Below are 19,613 nucleotides of genomic sequence, written 5' to 3' on the forward strand. Positions count from 1 at the left end.
AGGGCCAGCCCAGGGCATTATACTTCCCATCCTTTGGGGATCTGGGCCCAGGAGGATATTTCAACTCCTTGTTAACGATGGGACAGATTGAGTTTCTAACTCAAGCAGAAGGGCAGCAATAGTTAGGTGTAAAGGCCCAGGCACACCGCTTGCCTGGGCAGAGAAGGGACGCTTAGGAAGCGCTGCCTATTTCTGAAACTCGTTAGGGTCTAGCGGGATTTTGAAGCCTCTAAATCCAGCCCTAACCCGGTGCTGTGCTGATCACACTGTGCCATGACGCTCCCTCTGCAGACCATGGCACGGCACCGCCAGGGCTAGCCAATGGCCAACTGAATGCTTTTCACATTCAGAGCTGGAAGGCGTCTAGGTCGTCAGCTTCACTTTGTGAATCAAATAATCCCTCTCCGGGCACCTGTGCAGCACCTGGAAAGGTCGCCCCCTGTTGGTGAGGAAACAAGCAGGCAGGCCAGGGGGCAATCTATGCAGATCGTTAAGTACTAGCCAGCATCTTTCTGTGGCTACAGAGGTCTCAAGGAACGACTCGTGTTCAGACCTGCCGGAGATTCAGAATGGGTGGAAGACCACATCACACACCGCGCTAGTGAGAGGGGCCAAGATCACCTACCAGTGTGATCCAGGATATGACATCGTAGGAAGTGACACGCTCACCTGCCAATGGGACCTCACCTGGAGCAGCGACCCTCCGTTTTGTGAAAAAAGTAAGACAGCCCGCCCCCCACACACACATTGCTTGGTATTGCTGGGTTCATGCATGCAGTCAGCCAGGTCCAAAGCCCATTCAATCAATGGGGAGCTTCCCTTTGGCATCTCTTTACTCTGGATCAGACCCATTTCATGTCACAGTGCATGTGAAATGGGACTCGGTTGTGCTGAACACATGCCAAATAAACCATTTTCCAACCTCCTTCATGTGACTCCTCCACTCCAGTCCATTTCAGAGCTCCTGAGCTGTTTATCTGCCCCACTGCCTGCCTCTCTGTTTTGCTGCTTGTTCCTGGGAGGAGTTACAGAACCTGTTTGTCTCTAGTTATGTACTGCACAGACCCTGGGGAAGTGGACCACTCGACCCGTTTAATTTCTGATCCAGTGCTGCTGGTTGGAACCACCATTCAATACACGTGTAACCCAGGCTTTGTACTGGAAGGAAGTTCCCTTCTTACGTGTTACAGCCGTGAAACAGGAACTCCAATCTGGACATCAAGGCTACCCCACTGTGTCTGTAAGTTGGGCTCAGTTCTCTACAGTGTTGCAATTATTTCTCTTCTTGCGGCTGCAGTTTTACTTTACTCCTTGTTATCTGAATTGATCTGCGAGTTTCCATTGGAAATTCAGAAGCTGCTGGAGGAAGCAGCGGATGAGCCCAGGGTCCCAGCAGACAGTCCATTCTGTAAGTACCAGACATCAGAAACCATTGCTCCTATTCTTTCACCTCCAGTTTCCTCCAGGCTTTTTCCTCCTTTCAACAGCTAGATCTTTAGGGGTGTTCTCCCTGCTATAGCCACAGATGCTGCACGCTAGATACCATGTGAGCTGCACTGGTCCCGTCCATCCACGAGGCCTTTTCTTTGTTGCCGGAAGTTTGAAGAATCCCTTCCTGCACACCAGCAATTCAAAGCAGTTAATAACAATTCAATTAACCAAGGTCTAGAATGAGAGGCTAAATAAAAGCTCGTTAAAAAGGCTGACGAGCAGCAGTGTAATAGAAACACCCCTGCTAGCAGGTCTTTCTGCAACAGCAGAACAGGCAGTGCCTGCTGCTGAAATCACTGTGGGTTTTGTTCTGTGGCTTCCCATCTCATTTGCAGGAGCTGAGTTCTCATCTGGAGACCTGTGTCACCCCATCTCCCTCCAGGGGTGCTACCAGCTCCTGATCCTGCCTGCTAATGGGTTCATATACTGCCAGAGCGGAAGGCAACACTGACTGGTGCAAGGAAGGTGAAGAAACACAATATCTTCCCTGCTCAGCAGCTCTGCCACTTTGTCCCCCAGCTCCTGATCTAGAGCAAAGGCCGCCTCAGCTGTACGCTGGCTGTTACCACCAGCAGAGCTGGTCAAATCCCTATTACTGCAAGAAAGTGCCACCTTGATTTCATTTTGCAGGGTTCAAAATTGACCCATTTTTCAGTTTTCCCACATTTGTCATTAATATTACTTTCAAAATTGGGGAGGTGTCAATGTTCTTTGTCATTTCAATGGCCATTGCCAAGATTGTTCAATCAAAGCTTGCGAAAGGTGGCCAGAAGATGGTAGGCCCTTTTGTAGGTGCTGACCATGTCAGCTGTTCTCATGAAAAGATCAGTGGTGTCTTTTTTTTTTTTAAAGGCCATTTTCAATGAAAAAAACGTATTGAAATGATTCAAGCAGTGCAAGCTCCAACAAGGGGGGTGAAAAGCCTACTCGCCCCAGGGGAGGTATTCCTCACCCCCAGGGAGAACGCTACTTCAGCGAGCCAGTGCCCTTGTCCCCACAGGCACCGTTCTCTGGCCGTACGGGACGACTCTTCCCTTCAGTGATCCAGCCACGCCTCTAAGGCACCAAGTAGCACCAGCCCCAGCTACTCAAAATCATAAGCTGGACCCCAAAGATCATGAGACTGGCTTAAAAATCATGAGGTTTTAAAAGACAATAAATGGGGGAGGAGTGTTTTTAACGGTTACCAGGACTTTGAAAAATGCAAGCTGAGATTCTCGTGTAAATCACCTGAGTCCGGGAGCTGGGGCTTGTAAGAGGAGTGCCAAATACCATGAGAGACATGATCAAATCACGTGAATTGGCAGCACTGACACTGCATATTACTTCTCTTGGGAATCTTTCTGGAGGCCATGTCGTGTATTGGTTGGGGGAGGGGTGGCGGGCGATGCATGAACTCCTGTTATTTGCTGGGGAGGGTGCCAGATCTGCGCAAGTGTCTGTGATTTTGCCATGCTCTAGCTCCTGCAGGATATAAACCCAGTAACCAGGACCATAAATGGCAAATTTCCTTTAGCTGGAGGAGGCCTGTAATATGACGTGGAAGATCCTGAGCTTGCACCTTGCTACTGACCAGGCAGCTGTGCAACCACAGGCTCCTTACACGAGGGAGCTAGGAGAAGCGCTGTCACCCCCCCCATTGGCTGCTGCCTGGCTGCCTCCTCCTAGCATGTGGCTGGACAAGTCAGTGAGCTAATGGCAACTATCACCTCCCCCTGCCGGCGTTCTGCAGCCACTAGAGTTTGTCCAAAAGCCGTCACTGCCTTTCTGGAGTTCTCGGCTCTGCCCTGCATCCTGGGGAGCACAAGGGGACGGGGCAGCATCCTGGACCCTGGGTGACAGTCAGTGGTTGGCCTGGCACCAGAAATGCTGGTGTTGGGTCAACACCCAGTCTGGGCAGAGCACAGGTCTGGGGTTAGCTCCTGCTTCAGCCCCACTCAGAACTGGGAGAAAATAAAACCATAAGTAAATATAAATTTACCTCCATCCCAACTCTCTGTGCCCTTCCCTGTGCCTGGGCCAGAACTGCTCTCCTGTGGGAGCAGCTGCCCCAGTGCCGCAGACTGCACAGTGCAAGCCCACGGGGCTCTGAGCACCTTTGCAGGGACACACAGGGCGCCCCAGAAACTGAGAGCTGGCTAAGAGCTGACGATGCCCTTGCCCCGCTCACTTGCAACCTGCCTGTTCCATGCAGCACCCAGTCTCTGCTCCCTCTGCTAGACACTTAGACCAAGCTAGCTTCCCCCCTACATGTCTGATTTCATAGCGAGAGACAAGGGGGAGGAAATATCTTTCACTGGACCCACTTCTGTTGGTGAGAGAGATGAACTTTCAAGGGGCAAGGTATTCCCGGCGTCACAGCTAAGTGCAAGGTGGAACAGATAGTCCAGCGTAAGAAGTTAGCCCATATTATGGATTGTAAACAGTTGTGTAAAAAACTAAGGAAAAGCTTTGGGCCAGATCCCCAGCCAGTGTCAATCAGCCATCGCTCCACTGTGGTCAACAGAGCAAAGTCTCTTTGCAGTCACACTGCTCTGGTGGCTGGGCACATCTGGCAGGGCTGCCCGCTCTCTGTCTCTCATGCCCTTTCCCTGCAGAATGCCACCTTGGGCTTGTCTGAAACCTCATCTCTTCCTGGAGTTTGCTGTGTTGTTTTAAGTAGCTTCAGCTCCCCCCATCATCCTCCGGGCAGAGGCAAGACCCGCCCCCCCTGCCTTATGAGACCCTTGGCATTCTGCAAAGGCTGCGCAGGCTGGGTGGGCTCTCACAGTGCTCATCGCTCTGCAGGGCCCAGAGACCAGAAGCTGCAGTGGGTTTGTTTCTGCTCTATGGAGGCCCGGCCTGTAGACAGAGTCCCAGGCTGTTCTCTGACATGCCTTTCAGTTCTGCCTTGGCATTTCCGCTGAGTAGCCACTTCCTGCAACCCTTGTTTGGATCAGGTTTGTTGTTATTGCACATCCTGAAATTCAGGAGTTTGCTCCATAGCCAGTGTGAGGAAGAGAGAGCAGCACTGGGAAATCACAGCTCCATTTGCCAGCGCTCTTGTTGTTTTAGTCCTGTGTGTTCTGGAGGAGGGTTTTTGCTGGCGTTCCTAGTTCTCCTGCTCATCCTTTCTCTGGTGCCATGACAGAGAACAGCGATGCTGGATTATTGCCAGAGAGCTCAGAATTAATGCTTCAGGTTCCACTATTTCCTCTGGGAATAAGTCTGTGCCCAGCTCTGGAGTGGTGATGTGACTGTATGATACCAGTACGCAGTGGACTTGTAGTTGTGTTAGTCCCAGGATATTAGCAAGACAAGGTTGGGGAGGTAATATCTTGTATTGGACCAACTTCTGCTGGTGAATACCAGAGCACAAAGTTCACCTTCTTAGACACTTAACAGCTGTTGAACAGGCTAATATGCCAGGCTATTGCCTGACGTACTGTTCCTCTTTAACCAAATCTAGTTGGTGAAGGTGTGGAAAAAATAAATCCAGTAATTACTGTGGCTATGGCTTAGATCCTACAGTACTGGACTGGTAAACGCTCGGGACAGGCAGAAAAAGCATGACTCACACTGGGGATGTTTCTTTTCAGCTGAAGAGTCCCTTGCCTGTGACAATCCAGGATTACCTGAAAATGGCTACCAAATCCTCTACAAACGCCTTTACTTGCCAGGCGAATCCCTGACGTTCATGTGTTATGAAGGCTTTGAGCTAATGGGCGAGGTTACTATCAAATGCATTCTGGGCCAGCCATCCCACTGGAGTGGACCCCTGCCCATCTGCAAAGGTAATGAGCTTTCCAAGACAGCTGGAAAACAAGACCACACTTTGGGAAGGGGCTGGAATCCACAGGGATTTTGCAGGTGTCCTCAGCTAGCTCCCGCCACACCAGAGAATTAGCTCGGAGCAGCAACCTCCTCCAGCGTGGAGATCTGCCCCCATTCTCAGCGCCATTCAAAGGCAGCCGAGCATGTCACTGTGGTCCCCTCCTTAAGAGCTCCTTCTTTTTTACCATCAGCCCTTAAAACAAAGAGCTCTCCGGGTGTCACCCAGGCCCTCTGATGCATTGGTGTCACCAGGTTTCCAGCCACGGGTAGTGGAGATTTTGGTGGCTGTTATGGATTTATCTCTAAGAGGTTCTGCCCACCCGGGGGAGGGAATCCATCTCAATCCCTTCCTAGTGAACTGTGTCGGAAGCTGCTGACTAGCGGCAGTTGCCTAGCACGTGTGCAGACAGGGCTGGGGGAAGCAGGAATGGTCCCCAGAGTGTCCAGAGGGGTCTGGATGCTGCCCCGAGTCCGGTGAACACTTTGTTCCTGCATTTAACATTTATCTACATGTACCATTGTGGTTCTGTCTTGGGTCATGAGTTAGTGACAATGGCCATGACCCTTGGCCCAGAGGAAGCCCTGCTTGGTGAACTGGCTGGTTTTCAGTTTGAGTCTATTTCATGGACACAAGCAGGGACCTCCTGGTAACACTTTAAAGGGCAGGGAATAACCACCACTTAATTTCTTGTGAATTGCACAGTAACAGTGTCCTGGAAGAGCAGCGTATTTTCAGGCTTTTGCAAATTGCTCAGGAGAGGATAATGTAATTCCCCTGACTCCAGGCTTCGCTTTGCAGCTGATTTGCCCTGTAGTTATGCAGCGCTTGCTGTAAGGCCAGACCGAGAATGCCTTAGATGGGTGCAGAAAGGCCAAAAGCACCCAAAGAGCTCAGTGTTGGTGGCACGGTTTGGGGTCTGTGGAGAGAAGCAGAGACTCCAGATTGGGGGACTCCCCATGCCCACGTGCTGATGGAAGAGACCTCTGGGGTGTGTCACTCAAAGGGCAGGGGCATGGGTGTGAATGGGAGGGGAAGCTGAGAAGGATGCACAGGGACACTCATGCGGGATGCCCACCAGAACTTTATTTCCTCTCTCTCCTAAACCAAGGACGAGAGGATATTCAATGCAGTTGAAAGGCAGCAAATTTAAAATTGATGCAAGGAAATCTCCTTTTACCCAATATGGGATTAGCCTTTGGAACGCATTGTCACAAGATGCCATTAAGACCCAGGGTAGATCAGGATTCAAGAAAGAAACAGACACTGATGTGGGTAATGTGAGCAGCCACAGTTAAATTAGACAGGGCTGAAAATATTAATGAAGGTTACAAACTCTTGTGCTCAGCACATGAGGCGACTGCTCCTGACGGGGTTGCAGGAAATGTCCCCAAAGGGCAAATCATTCCATAATCACCCACTATGGGCTTCTGCCACCGTTCTTGGAAGCATTTGAAACAAGCCACTCTTGAAGAAAAGAGAGCAGACGATGGCCCATCAGATGTTCCTATGAAAGTGTTCAGCGAGCTTCCCCTGAAGGAGGAGATCCAGGGGGTTTCCTGATGCTGCTGGGAACCACCTTCTGGATAGTTCTAATTTCTGGCCTGGGGCACTAGAGTTTTCACAAAGAGGGAAAACAGTAAATCACCTGAGGAAATGTGGGTATTTTTCATGTTTCACATGAGGCTGCCACCCCCATGACCATCTCGAACCCTGTCAACAATTCCCAATTTCTCTTGCAGTGAATCAAGACAGTTTTGAACACGCTTTAGAAGGTGAGTGAAATGCATCTGCAGGAAAATCCCAGTCAGGCAGAGCATATGTCTGGCACTGCCCTCTGGAGTGTGCAGTGCCTGCCTTTGGTCAGAGAAGGCAAACAAATTTGCAACAAGTATGCATTGCAGCGTTGACATTGCTCTTCGGTTCAGAAATTAGGGACTATGGAATGCAGCTGGGCTGACCACTCTGCATGGGAGGATGTCACATGCCCTCAGTGCAGGACTCTTCAGAGGGATGGAATATTTGGGGAGGTCCTCTGGGCAGAAGGGCTTGATCTGAGGCTTTGAGTACTTGTGGTCACCCATTGGGGCCTGCAGCTGGGACCACTGGATAGCAATTGCATTTCAGACAATAAAATCTCTCTTTCACCTGCCCGTCTCCTGCAGGGCTCCTCGAGGCCCCACTTTGTGCTCCCAGCTGGTATGGGACACTAGACAATAGATGGGGTTGGTTTGAGCTTGTGAAGAAACCTGGTCTTACGGTTACATTTCAAACAAGCATCATTCTGCAGCTGGCCACGGAAACAAGGCAGCATCATGAGGGGAGGGAAAGGTTAGGAGGGAAGCAGAGCCCAAGGGTGGAGGGGGGATCCCAAATGTTTGCCTATGGGAACATAATGAATGTTGTGTTTTCAGTAGCAGAAGCTGCCGCAGAGACGTCGCTCGAAGGGGGAAACATGGCGCTAGCCATATTCATCCCAGTGCTGATCATCTCACTACTGCTGGGAGGCGCATACATCTATATCACAAGGTGGGGACCCACTGTAACAGCAACACTGGGCACTTCTCCAGGGCCTCTAAGCAGAGATCTCAGAGTGCTGCCAGTGCCCTCTGCCCAGTGTGTGTTCCTCACGAGAGGGAGCACCCAGCAGCTACCCCTGGACCCTGTGGGTGCTGAGCGGCCAGGCACCTCTGATAATTAGCCCCTTACCTCGCAGTATTTGCTGCCGGTATTGCGTGATCTCCGTGCTGAGCAGTGAATGCAGGTGGGAGAGCAAAGGGGAATGGCTGATTTGGGAGCATGAGTGAGGGTTGCCTTGCTCGGTGCATGTCACTCCATTGTGACTCCATTGGCTTTATCACTCCACGTGCGCAAGCCACTGGGTTCTGCGTTGTTCTGACCCAGTGAGGTGACTTCTCTCTCTTGTGTCTCTTTTTCTCAGATGTCGGTACTACTCCAACTTGCGCTTGCCCCTCATGTACTCCCACCCATACAGCCAGATCACCGTAGAGACGGAGTTTGACAACCCAATTTACGAGACAGGGGTGAGTTGGCCTTTGGGTGCCTCAGTTCTCTCCATCCGTACGTTACGTTAAACTGAAGATGAAGGCTTGGCACAAACTCACAGCAAGAGGGAAGGTTATGAACCCCCCTCAAGATCCCTCATGAGAGAACATCTCTGCTTCTTATCTCCCTCTGTGTCCCGATGGGCAAATGATGCAGCAGGTCAGCCAGAAAATCAGTCTTTAGGGGAGTTTCAATGGCACCTGAGGACAGGGTGAGCCGGACAATCAGAGAGAGGGGCGGGGGGCATTAGAGTTTAGCCAAGGAGGGTCTGACAGGGGTCTCCCTGCTTCTGTCTCTTTTCTCACCACAAACCCTCAGAGACCTGCTCCTGGTCAAACCCTCTATGCAGTATGTTTACAGTGTTCTGTCCAGATGTGTGCGGCTCTGTATTTACAGTAGCAGACACTTCTTAGCTCGCTCAGCCAAGGAGGGGACAGGGTCAGCTCTAGCCATTTTGCTGCCCCAAGCACGGCGACATGGCGACACGCCACAGGGGACGCTCTGCCACTCGCTGGTCCCGGTCCCGTGGCTCCGGTGGACCTCCCACAGGCGTCCCTGCGGGAGGTTCACCGGAGCCGCCTGCCGCCCTCCCGGCAACCAACAGAGCGCTCCCCCCCCCCCGTGGCATGCGCTTGGCGCGCTGTGGCCTGGAGCCGGCCCTGGGAGGGGAGAAATAAACGGTATCTTCCCCCCGAAAGCTCTCTCCTGGCTCTGACTCCCCAAAGCCTGCCAGTCCCTCTCTTCCCCCCAGACACGTCCTTCTTGTGCCTTTTCTACCTGCTGGGTTGATGGGTTAATTAGCCGTGTATCATAGAATATCAGGATTAGAAGGGACCTCAGGAGGTATCTAGTCCACCCCCCCTGCTCAAAGTAGGACCAACCACAACTAAATCATCGCAGCCAGGGCTTTGTCAAGCCAGGCCTTAAAAACCTCTAAGGAGGGAGCAGCAAAGAATCCTGTGGCACCTTATAGACTAACAGACGTTTTGGAGCATGAGCTTTCATGGGAGAATACCCACTTCATGCATTTGACGAAGTGGGTATTCACCCACGAAAGCTCATGCTCCAAAACGTCTGTTAGTCTATAAGGTGCCACAGGATTCTTTGCTGCTTTTACAGATCCAGACTAACACGGCTACCCCTCTGATCTAAGGAGGGAGATTCCACCACCTCCCTAGGTAACCCATGCCAGTGCTTCACCACCCTCCTAGTGAAATAGTGTTTCCTAATATCCAACCTAAACCTCCCCCACTGCAACTTGAGACCATTGCTCCTTGTTCTGTCATCTGCCACCACTGAGAACAGCCGAGCTCCATCCTCTTTGGAACCCCCTTCAGGTAGTTGAAGGTACTATCAAATCCCCCCTCACTCTTCTCTTCTGTAGACTAAACAAGCCCAGATCCCTCAGCCTCTTCTCATAACTCATGTGCCCCTGCACCCTGATCTTTTTCGTTGCTCTCTGCTGGACTCTCTCCAATTTGTCTAGATCCCTTCTGTAGTGGGGGGACCAAAACTGGATACAGTACTCCAGATGTGGCCTCACCAGTGCCGAACAGAGGGGAATAATCACTTCCCTCAATCTGCTGGCAATTCTCCTACTAATGCAGCTCAATATGCCGTTAGCCTTCTTGTCAACAAGGGCACACTGCTGACTCATATCCAATGGACTTCTGGTCCACTGTAATCCACAGGTCCTTTTCTGCAGAACTGCTGCTTAGCCAGTCGGTCCCCAGCCTGTAGCAGTGCATGGGATTCCTCCGTCCTAAGTGCAGGACTTTGCACTTGTCCTTGTTGAACCTCATTAGATTTCTTTTGGCCCAATCCTCTAATTTGTCTAGGTCCCTCTTTATCCTATCCCTACCCTCCAGCGTATCTACCACTCCTCCAAGTTTTGTGTCATCTGCAAACTTGCTGAGAGTGCAGTCCATGCCATCCTCCAGATCATTAATGAAGATATTGAACAAAACTGGCCCCAGGACCGACCTCGCTCCAGTACGACCCCAATCCATCAGGCCCAGCTCTGCCTCACAGGTTTGCTCTGGGGGATGGAACTGGTGATGCTGTTATCAGAGTGCAGGTCCAGCTGCTGTTGCCCAGCAGGGCCTGGCAAAGGAAGATGTAGAGGAAGCCGTTCAGAAATGATGATAAGCCCCTTGCAGAGGTGGGAAGGGGAAGCTGCTCTGCCATGGAATGGAGTCACAGGGAGTCCTCCAGAGACAGCATGGCTCTGTGCGAGCCCCTGGGCCACAATGGTACCACATTGACTCATGCCAGGAGAAAGGGGCTCACAGAAGTTCTGTTCAATGCAGCATCCTCTGCTCCTCTCCCTGCCCTCTGGGCGGCTGTGCAGGGCACATCAGAACCCTGCTGTCTAGTGCGAGGGAGCTAGAGGCTGCAAGTTACCCACGCAGGGGCAAGAAGAGGTGCTGGCTTAACGCAGGGGGGTTGCCTTAATTTGACTAATACCCTCCTGCTGACTGCTGGGCTCCCCTCTCCTAGCCCTTTGGCATGTGAGACTCCCACAGGCGCAGCTAGGAGCCCTGATCCCACTCAGAGCTGAGGTATAAAGCTGGGGATGTGAGTAGCTCTGTGGAGTCAGCAGTGACACGACAGGCACGTTGTGGGGCAGGTACAGCAGTTACACTGAACTAGTCTCCCCCAAGGTGTCTCTGGGCTAAGCCCAGTGCCAAGGGAAACTGTGGGGCCTGCTCAAAGTCCTGTCCTCACCTCCTGCAGCTGCTTTACACAATGGCTTCTATGGGAAGACTTTATGGCAGCAACCAAACCACAACGTTCCTGTCATTCTAAACCCATTCCAGGGCACTGCCACCACTCCGTGGCAGAAAACAGTGTCCAGTAAGCATTGTCCATTAACAGCTGCACTGTTCAGCTTTGAGCTAAGAACTTCTAACTAGGAGAGGGCCAGATCCTGCCAGCTGCTGAGCACCCCAGCTCCCGTTACGTGCAAGAAAAGGGGGGTGAGAGTTGAGGGTGCTCAGCATGTCTCACGGCCAAGCTCTGAGTTCAATGTTAGGACAATGAGCATGTTTGAGCAGCCAGGTGTGTGTGTCTGGGGGCATGAGAAATAAGGCAGTGCATTGGCGTGAGTTAGGTCTTCAAATCAGTCTTGCCTACTCTCAGTTTTATCACGAGCCTCACAATATTTGGTATTTGACGCAGAGCCCCAGCTCCCACAGCAACAGATTGCATGAGAATCTCAGCTTTCGCTTTAAAAAGTCAGTTTCCAGCCCCTTTGGTTGTGAAGAAAAGCTGGGAAATGTGACCCAAGTGTGACCCAAAGGCTCCGAAACCGGAAGAGTAAAAGACCCCAAATGTATTATTTGTTTAAACCTCATGATTTTTAAACCAACCTTGTGATTTTTGGGACCTGATTTATGATTTCTGAATGTCTGGGGTTGGCCATACTGTTGTCTCCATGAGAAAACTGTACCAAATAATGAATCGATTTAGAAACAGTTCTAGTTACATTGACACAGCCCTCTTGCACGGACCTTCTTAAATAGAAATCAAAGGGAGACACCTGGGGTTTTGAACCCTTTAACTACAGCAACTTCTAAACCAATTTAGTGAAATCAAGCCAGTTTCTTGCGTTGACAAGGCCTAGGTGTCACCTGGGTCTGATCTACATAGACCAGGGCTGATTAATGTGGGTGGAAACCCACCATTCCTTTAAATGTGTGTTTTCTTCTTTTTAGGAAACAAGAGAATATGAAGTTTCAATATAAAGACAATGATACGAGAGTCTCCAAATGTGAACTTAATTCACTCCAATAGAACTTCCTCCGTGACTAATCCAGAGACCATGTGGAGTTTAACTGGAATCCTGGACCTACTCTTGTTTGTCCTTTTGCCTCTTTATTGATGATTTCACTGTTTTCTTCACTGTATTTATTCTATTTAACTTGAGATAGGTGTGTTCAAAGTGTTACCGGCAGGCTGTGCTCCGCTCCCTGGGTGTACCAGCGCACAGCTACCAGTCCACACAGGAAGGTGGGGAGGTGCAGGGATCAGCTGGCCCCATCTCGCAGCAGCGACAGTCTCCAGCTCTGCACTGGCCACACGCAAAGAGATTTTACGATTTTTATGGTGTTAAAAATTAATATGTCTCCATGCAAGATCCTGCAGTTAACTGTCAAGAGCTGGGTTAGACACAGAGCTTGATTCCTTGGTATTATACATAGAGAGTCTTTCTGAGCACTGTCCTAAGCCTAACTACTGCCCGCACATTTCCGGTTCTCCTAGAGTTTGATCAGGCATCTGGTGCTACACTCTCTGATTCAAAGTAGAGGGAGCAGCCTCTTTCCTGGGGCCCATCTCAGGAAAGTTGCCAAGCAGGTACAGTGTGATGCCCTCGGGTGTCTGGGGAGAAAGGGGAAGCAGAGACCAAACAAGCAGGTTACATGCTACTTGCTTGGCCCAGTTTGTTTTTAATCCTGGAGAGGCACATGCAAGAACATGTGAGCTGTTGCAGAAAAGCCTTAACGTGTGCAACCAGCGATTGCTGAGCATATCGACCCCAGTCTGAGAGACCTTGGCAGCATTGCAAGGGGACATGGGTAAAATCTTCTAGGGCTGTGTTTCTGCTACACTGGGAACAAACAGGCTTGCATGTCTTTTGCTCACACCTGTTGTTATAACATTTACTGTGGCCATTGCAAGGAATATGTAGTCTCTCAAAGTCTGAGTTCACCTTTTGCCCACTTTATTGTAAATATCTCAGGGTAATAACGATAGAATACAGGATCCTATTACACACTCTGGTTAATTTTGGAGCATTCGCCCTTCAAGGTTATGGTGCCCTCATGCAACTGGAAGAGTCCATTGTTCTTCTGGAATAGCTGCTCTGGAAAGGGCAGGTGGGGTGACTAGTTAGCCACAACTCTGCATGGGAAGAGCCAGAGTCAGTCCTTCTTCTCATCTTCCCGGAGCATGCAAAACCAGCAGAGTGCATTTGATTGGATCTCAGCAGCATGGGAAGACTTTATGGCAGCAACCAAACCACAACGTTCCCGTCATTCTAAACCGATTCCAGGGCACTGCCACCACTCCGTGGCAGAAAACAGTGTCCAGTAAGCATTGTCCATTAAGAGCTGCACTGTTCAGCTTTGAGCTAAGAACGGGAAATCAACTAGATTTGAGCTCTGCTTGTGAGTCGAGATTGGGCAGACCCCACTGGGGAAAGAGAGAATAGACTAAGGGGGAAGAAAGCCAGGTAGCAAACCTTCCCTGACTGGAGAACAGGAGCCCAATCGCTGGAGGAACATAGCAGGCAAAACAGAGCCTTTAGTAGCCACTTCCATCTTGATCTAACCCTGTGACAACTGGAATTCAAGCACCACATTCATATTCTTTGGTTCTGGGGAATAACGTGTTCACATTAACAAAACAAATGCTCAAATGTTTTCTTTTCATGGAAGCATAAAGGTTCACAAAAGGCTCCAGTGACTTAGTTACCAGTACTTCTCTTCACAAAACTGGCGGTCACACAGGACCCTTCCTGCTATCGTTGGAGGGCCAGCGACATTGTTGATGTTTCTTTGGCTGCTGGTGTCTTTTTTCGGTCTTTGTAGAATGGCAGTTGTAACCATGACAAAGTTTTCACGTCCGTTTTAGTTTAGAGAAGTTAGTGCATCTCTGCAGTTGTATGACTGAGACATTAGATCTTTTTTCCCTTTGAAAAAACAAACAACTGAATGTGTATTTGTAATTTGTAAAGTTTAAAAAAAAAGAAAAACAAAAACAAAAAAAGGTGCCAGAAATGTACCAGGTATTTCATTTCTGTTCATATATGTCTGTTTTTATAAGAACAATGTGAAAATTGTTGGGATTAAATATTTTTGAACATGATACTTCCCTGGGAAGCTCTAGAATTTAGTGTAACCTTAATACAAATTGTGCTCTATTTTTTAATGGTTGAAAATAAGATTAAGAAACATTTGAGCCACAGAATATGCCTGTGATTCAGCCTGTATTACATGCTGCATACACTTCAACGCTATCTGCCATGTGATCCGCAGGTCTCCATGGTTACACACACACACTTCAGTTTAGACACAGACTCTTACATTGTCACGTTCTTGAATGAGTCTGATCTGAAATGAGTGAATGGTGCAGAAGATTCTCCCTGGACCCAAGCCGTGAAGATTGATGTGTTGGGTCCATCTTACAGTATTTCAGCTGTGGAGTTTTTCTCCAGAAAATGGGCACAGGTTATCCCTTGCAGCATATGAGCCTTGTGGCTCTCAGGGGCGCCTAAAGGCTAGATTCTAGTCCCTCAGAAGTCATTGGCATGAGATTTGGCTCTCTGTGTTCTCTAAAGCCTACCCAGCCCAAATGAATCTTCAGTTTCCTTGAGATTTGGTTTTACAAACTATTGAGATGCAGATCTCTTCATTTCCCCCTGGGAAGAAATACAGGAGCAACTGCAGAAGAACTCTCATGAGCTCCTCTGTATTACCATGCGATCGGGGCAATATGCCACCCTCTTTAGAACAAGCCTGCTGTGCTAAATAAATTCAGAGCATCGGGGCAGGCGGAAGAACGGCAGGTAACCAGGAATGGAAGTGACCCCTTAGTTAGTTACTATTTTCTTTCTATACATATATAAATATGAAAGGATGGAGAGGTGGAAGGCCTAGTGGCCGCTCACTTTAAAATGCCTTCCCTTGCCTCCTGCTGTGTAACTTTAGTGCATTATTTAGCATGTTAAACCAAGCCTTCTGAGCAATGGAAGCAAAGGGACCCTACCAGACGCATCTGTTTTCTGGGGCACAGAGCCTCTGCATTGGTGGTCTGGGCTCATCTGGAGGCAGTTTCCACTGGCTGAAGACTGGGGAGAAATTTTAACCCTGCAGTAAACAGGCCCCACTCCCAGGGAAGAGATGGGGAGACGCATCTGCTTCCTGGGCTGGTTGGCTGTGGATCTTTTACTGCAGGTGCCGTTAGCTAAGAGGCGTCTGCACTTGGTCCCGGGGAAGAATGAAAGCAAGTGGGAAATGAGACAAATGCCTTTGCCTTATTCATGGATGAAAACAACAGAACTTCCTCGTTCTCCTTACTATTGAACATCACAACGTCCTGCCCCATGGGGCAGGGGCAGGGAAACACCCTTCGAGCATGGAGACTGGCTCTCTCTGGGCATCAGTGTGGCCCAAACCATCCAACCCTGTGGGATCAGAGATTTGCACTAGCCCTGGCAGAGTCCAGAACATTCTCCTCAGTTGAGCTGAGACTCTGGTTTGGGCACAGAGTTCAGAACATCTGCCGATAGAGCACATACTCCATGAGGTCTGTGTTTCTACTGTCCGCAGTCAGTTTCCAGACTCTGTCTGAACATACAGGACAGAGATCACTGACTGGGAACAATGCCAAGGAGCCAGTCTGGAGAAGACTCCACAGGAAGACCAGAAGGGTCAGTGGAGATAAAAGAGATCGACTGTCCTGAGGAGTAAGCATGTAGCAAGCAGTACGTTCAACACAACTGTTCCTCTAAGGGCAGAATGACGTAGGACACTCTGCCCTCCTCAGCCAAAGTCTGTCCAAGTCAATGGAAAGCCTCTCACCAACTTCACAGACTTTTGGATCAGGCCCTTAAAGCATAATGTTGACTAGGGAGGGATAGCAAAGTGTCTAAGGCAAATTCCACCAGTCTAGATTCTTTTGCTGTTTTCATGTTGGTCCCCATTTTGTATGTTCACAGTTTCAAAAACAAAACCCAGTGTGGGACTGGATGGAAAAATGAAAACATTTTCTTATCTCATTATTTTTTGTTGATCTGGCGGCTTTAAAGGGAGAAGAGGGGCATATGCAGAACAGGGGAGTTCTAATGCACAGCTCCCAACGTTCCTCGTATGCCAGCAGGGACAGGTCAAACCCAAACTGTGCCACAGGTTTGTGTAGCGTTGTCTGTACTCGTGTACATCTTTACAAGTGGTGTGCATGCAGTACAGCTACATCACGGCTGCTCACCTGTCTATGATGCCTCCTGGTATTTTTTCATCCCAGCCATCAGAATATCCTACTTTTGTTCACATGAACAATAACAGATTTGTAGGGTGACATAATGTATATTTTTCATGCTATTTTCTTGAAGGTAAACTACAATTTCTTAAATCTTATTCTTAAATCTTCATATGGATGAACATACTGTGTTAAGAGAAGCATTCTGGAAATCATAACTCTCCCTCCATATTAATGTACAAACATACTTCAGCTCTGTCTGTGGTACTGTATCCTGAGTGCAATAAATTCCTCATTTTGCGTCAGGTCTGACCTCTCCTCATTTATACAACTGTTGAGAATAACCATTTGCCCTTCTCATGCCTCTTTCATCTGAAGATCTCAAAGTGCTGGATGAATATTAATGAATTAAGTCTCACAACCCCTGTAGGTAGCTACTTTACTATCCCATGTTTCACAGGGAAACTAAGGCATGGAGACATTAAGCATCTTACTCAAGATCACCCAGCTGGGAATAGAATTCACATGTCCTGTCTCCTGGTTCTGGGCTCTGATAACTAGGCACTGGAATCCATCCTATAGCTTCTCATAAGTGTGGACAATAGGAGTGTTGTCGCTGCTTTTGTAAGTTGGTGCTTCGTGACTTCTTTATTGTTGGCTGGCTTCCAGGTTTGGTAAAAATACTCAGCCCTACACCCTGAAAAATAATGAGCCTTGTGGGAGATGGCCCTGTAACTTGGCAGGCGGAATAATTGAAAGGCTGATAAGGGACTTGAGTAACAAAGAATTAAAAGGAGAGTAATATAGTCAACAGGCTTATAGAAAAGAGATCTTGTCAATCTAATTTGATTTTTTTTAATGAGATGACAAAGTTTGGTTGATAAAGATACTAGTATCGATGTAATAGACTTCTGTCAGGATTTGACTTGGTACCACATGGCATTTTGATTACTAAACTAGAACGATACAGAATCAACATGGCTCATGTGAAATGGTTTAAAAACTGGCTAATTGATAGGCCTCAAAATGTAATTGTAAATGGGAAATCATCATCATGTGGGGTCCCACAGGTATTGACTCTTGGCCCTCCACTAGTTAACGCTTTTATCCATGGTAATGTTTGCAGGTGACACAAAAGTTCGGCGCAATGGCAAATAATGAAGAGAACAGCTCATGGATACAAAGCAATCTGGCTCAGCTAGTAAGCTGGGCACAAGCAAACAAATGTGTTTTAATCTGGAACTAAGAATGTACACCACACTCACAGAATGGGGGATGCTCTCCTGGGAAGCAGGCAGACTTGGGGGTCATGGTGGATAATCAGCTAAACATCAGCTCCCAGTGCGAGTTTGTGGCCAAAAGGGCTAATGCGATTCTTGGATGTATAAACAGGGGAATCTTGAGCAGCAGTAAGACAATTCCATTAACTCTCTGTATGGCACTGGTGAGACTGCTGCTGGAATGCTGTGTCCAGTCCTAGCGTGGGCAGTTCAAGGAGGATGCAGATAAATTGGAACAGGGTTCAGAGAAGGGTCACAGGAATGATTAAAGGATTAGAAAACCTGTTTTACAGTGATAGACTCAAACAGTTCAATCGATTTAGTTTAACAAAGAGAAGGTTAAGGGGTCACTTGATCCATTCTGTAAGTACCTACACAGGGAACCGAAATTTGAAAATAGAGGGCTCTTAATCCAGCAGATAAAGGTATAACGAGATCCAGTGACTGGAAGTTGAATGTAGACATTGAGATTAGAAATACGTGAGTGTAATTAACCATTGGCTACCAAGGTTCGTGGTAAAGTCTCCATCACTGGCAATTTCTCAAAGCCAGGTTGGCTGTTTTTCTAAAAGAGCTGCTCTAGTTCAAACAGGAATGAGCCCAGGGAAGTCCAATGGCCTGGGTTATGAAGGAGGTCGGATTTAGGTGATCACAATGATCCCTTCTGGCTTTATAATCTATCCCCCAAACCTGGCGTGTCTGACTGCATTGCCCCCAGGCCGCACATCACCACTAGCCTGGCCAAATTACCAGTGTGGGAGGGCAGGAGGCCCAGGGGATTTGGGACAGGGACATTGTGCAGTTTTCGTTACACACAGATGTGCTGGACACGGTACAGGACCGAATACGGACAGCCCCTGCCCACAGTGCTTGGCACGGTTTGGAAGGAGTTGGGGGTTTGGGGCGGGGGGATTTGACTGGTAATGTTGGTAGTTGGGTTCCAGAGTCCTCACACTCACAGGAGTAGGATTGGAGCAATCAGAGTGCCGGGGAGGAGAACTCTGCCCCTTGGCTCTCTGGACCTGAGCTAATTCCCAGGCCACAGACATCTGGGGCCTGGCCAAAGGCTGAGGATTTGGTGGAGGCTGCCAGGGAGCCAGGCCAGGGAGGGTTTCTGGCTGCTTTTTCTTGGGGTTCCCCCCTCAGCTCCTGGCTTGAACTCCCACAGGGCTTGTGGCCTGTCCCAAGTTCCCAGCCAGCGGAGGGAGGTGGGTCCCTTGGGCCCCGGGGAAGGAGGAGAGCGGGAAAGCATGTCTGATGTCAGGGAACCCCCAGCCCCAGAGAGTAAACATGTCCCAGTGCTCAGTGTGGGGCAGCAGGAGGGGGCTTGGCTTGTCATGGGGAGGCCGAAGGGTGGTTCCTGCTCGGGGAAGGGAGAGCGTCCATCCCCAGTGCAGAACACCACAGCCAGGCAGCTAGGCTGGTCCCAACGATCACGGCAACGGGTGCATCTCAACGGCAGCTTCAGCTGAGAGGCTGGACGGTGGAGCTGACAGGCTTAAAGCTGGCAGGGAGCCGCTGTGTCCTGTCAGTGAGACCATCTAGGGAAATCGATGAGGCACCAGCATTTGGGTCCCGGGATCTCAGACAAACGAGAATGGGCCTAGCCAGATGCACACGTTGCTCCCCCGCAGGAGGGAGCCTCTTTTTAGACCCCTCTGCCCCAGCAATGGCCCAGCCATCGAGGCTGATCCTGGGATGGCTACGGCTCTGACAACTAGGAGGGTGGGGAGCTCTCACGCACACAGAACCCACATGAGGGTTGAGGGAACTTGGCAAGCGCTGTCCTTACAGCCACCAAATGTCCTGAGCAGCTCAGCCTAGGAGGCCTGAGCCCTGGCCCGTCCCACCTGCATGAGTGGGATTCCAGGGCTGTGTGGCTCGATTCCTCCCCCTCCAGCGGCCCTAGGGCTAGGATTCCCCCTTCTCACATGCTGGGGCTTTCTCGAATCTGGCACTGTCCGTAATTTCTGCCAGTCACTGCA

General features: G+C 49.6%; 1 protein-coding gene across 1 annotated transcript in view; it reads left to right on the plus strand.

The window, feature by feature from the left end:
• The window catches only part of SEZ6L (seizure related 6 homolog like), a 163,359-nt gene extending 146,706 nt beyond the window's left edge, over nucleotides 1-16,653 (plus strand). Inside the window, exons 11-17 of the mRNA XM_050924391.1 lie at nucleotides 525-719; nucleotides 1,049-1,240; nucleotides 5,070-5,264; nucleotides 7,045-7,077; nucleotides 7,717-7,831; nucleotides 8,244-8,346; nucleotides 12,085-16,653. Coding sequence (XP_050780348.1) covers nucleotides 525-719; nucleotides 1,049-1,240; nucleotides 5,070-5,264; nucleotides 7,045-7,077; nucleotides 7,717-7,831; nucleotides 8,244-8,346; nucleotides 12,085-12,114 — 863 coding nt within the window. The 3' untranslated portion in view covers nucleotides 12,115-16,653. The remainder of the gene's footprint in view (nucleotides 1-524; nucleotides 720-1,048; nucleotides 1,241-5,069; nucleotides 5,265-7,044; nucleotides 7,078-7,716; nucleotides 7,832-8,243; nucleotides 8,347-12,084) is intronic.
• Nucleotides 16,654-19,613: the final 2,960 nt, after the last annotated feature.

The sequence above is a fragment of the Gopherus flavomarginatus genome, chromosome 15, assembly GCF_025201925.1.
Source record: "Gopherus flavomarginatus isolate rGopFla2 chromosome 15, rGopFla2.mat.asm, whole genome shotgun sequence".
NCBI classification, from domain to species: Eukaryota; Metazoa; Chordata; order Testudines; family Testudinidae; genus Gopherus; species Gopherus flavomarginatus.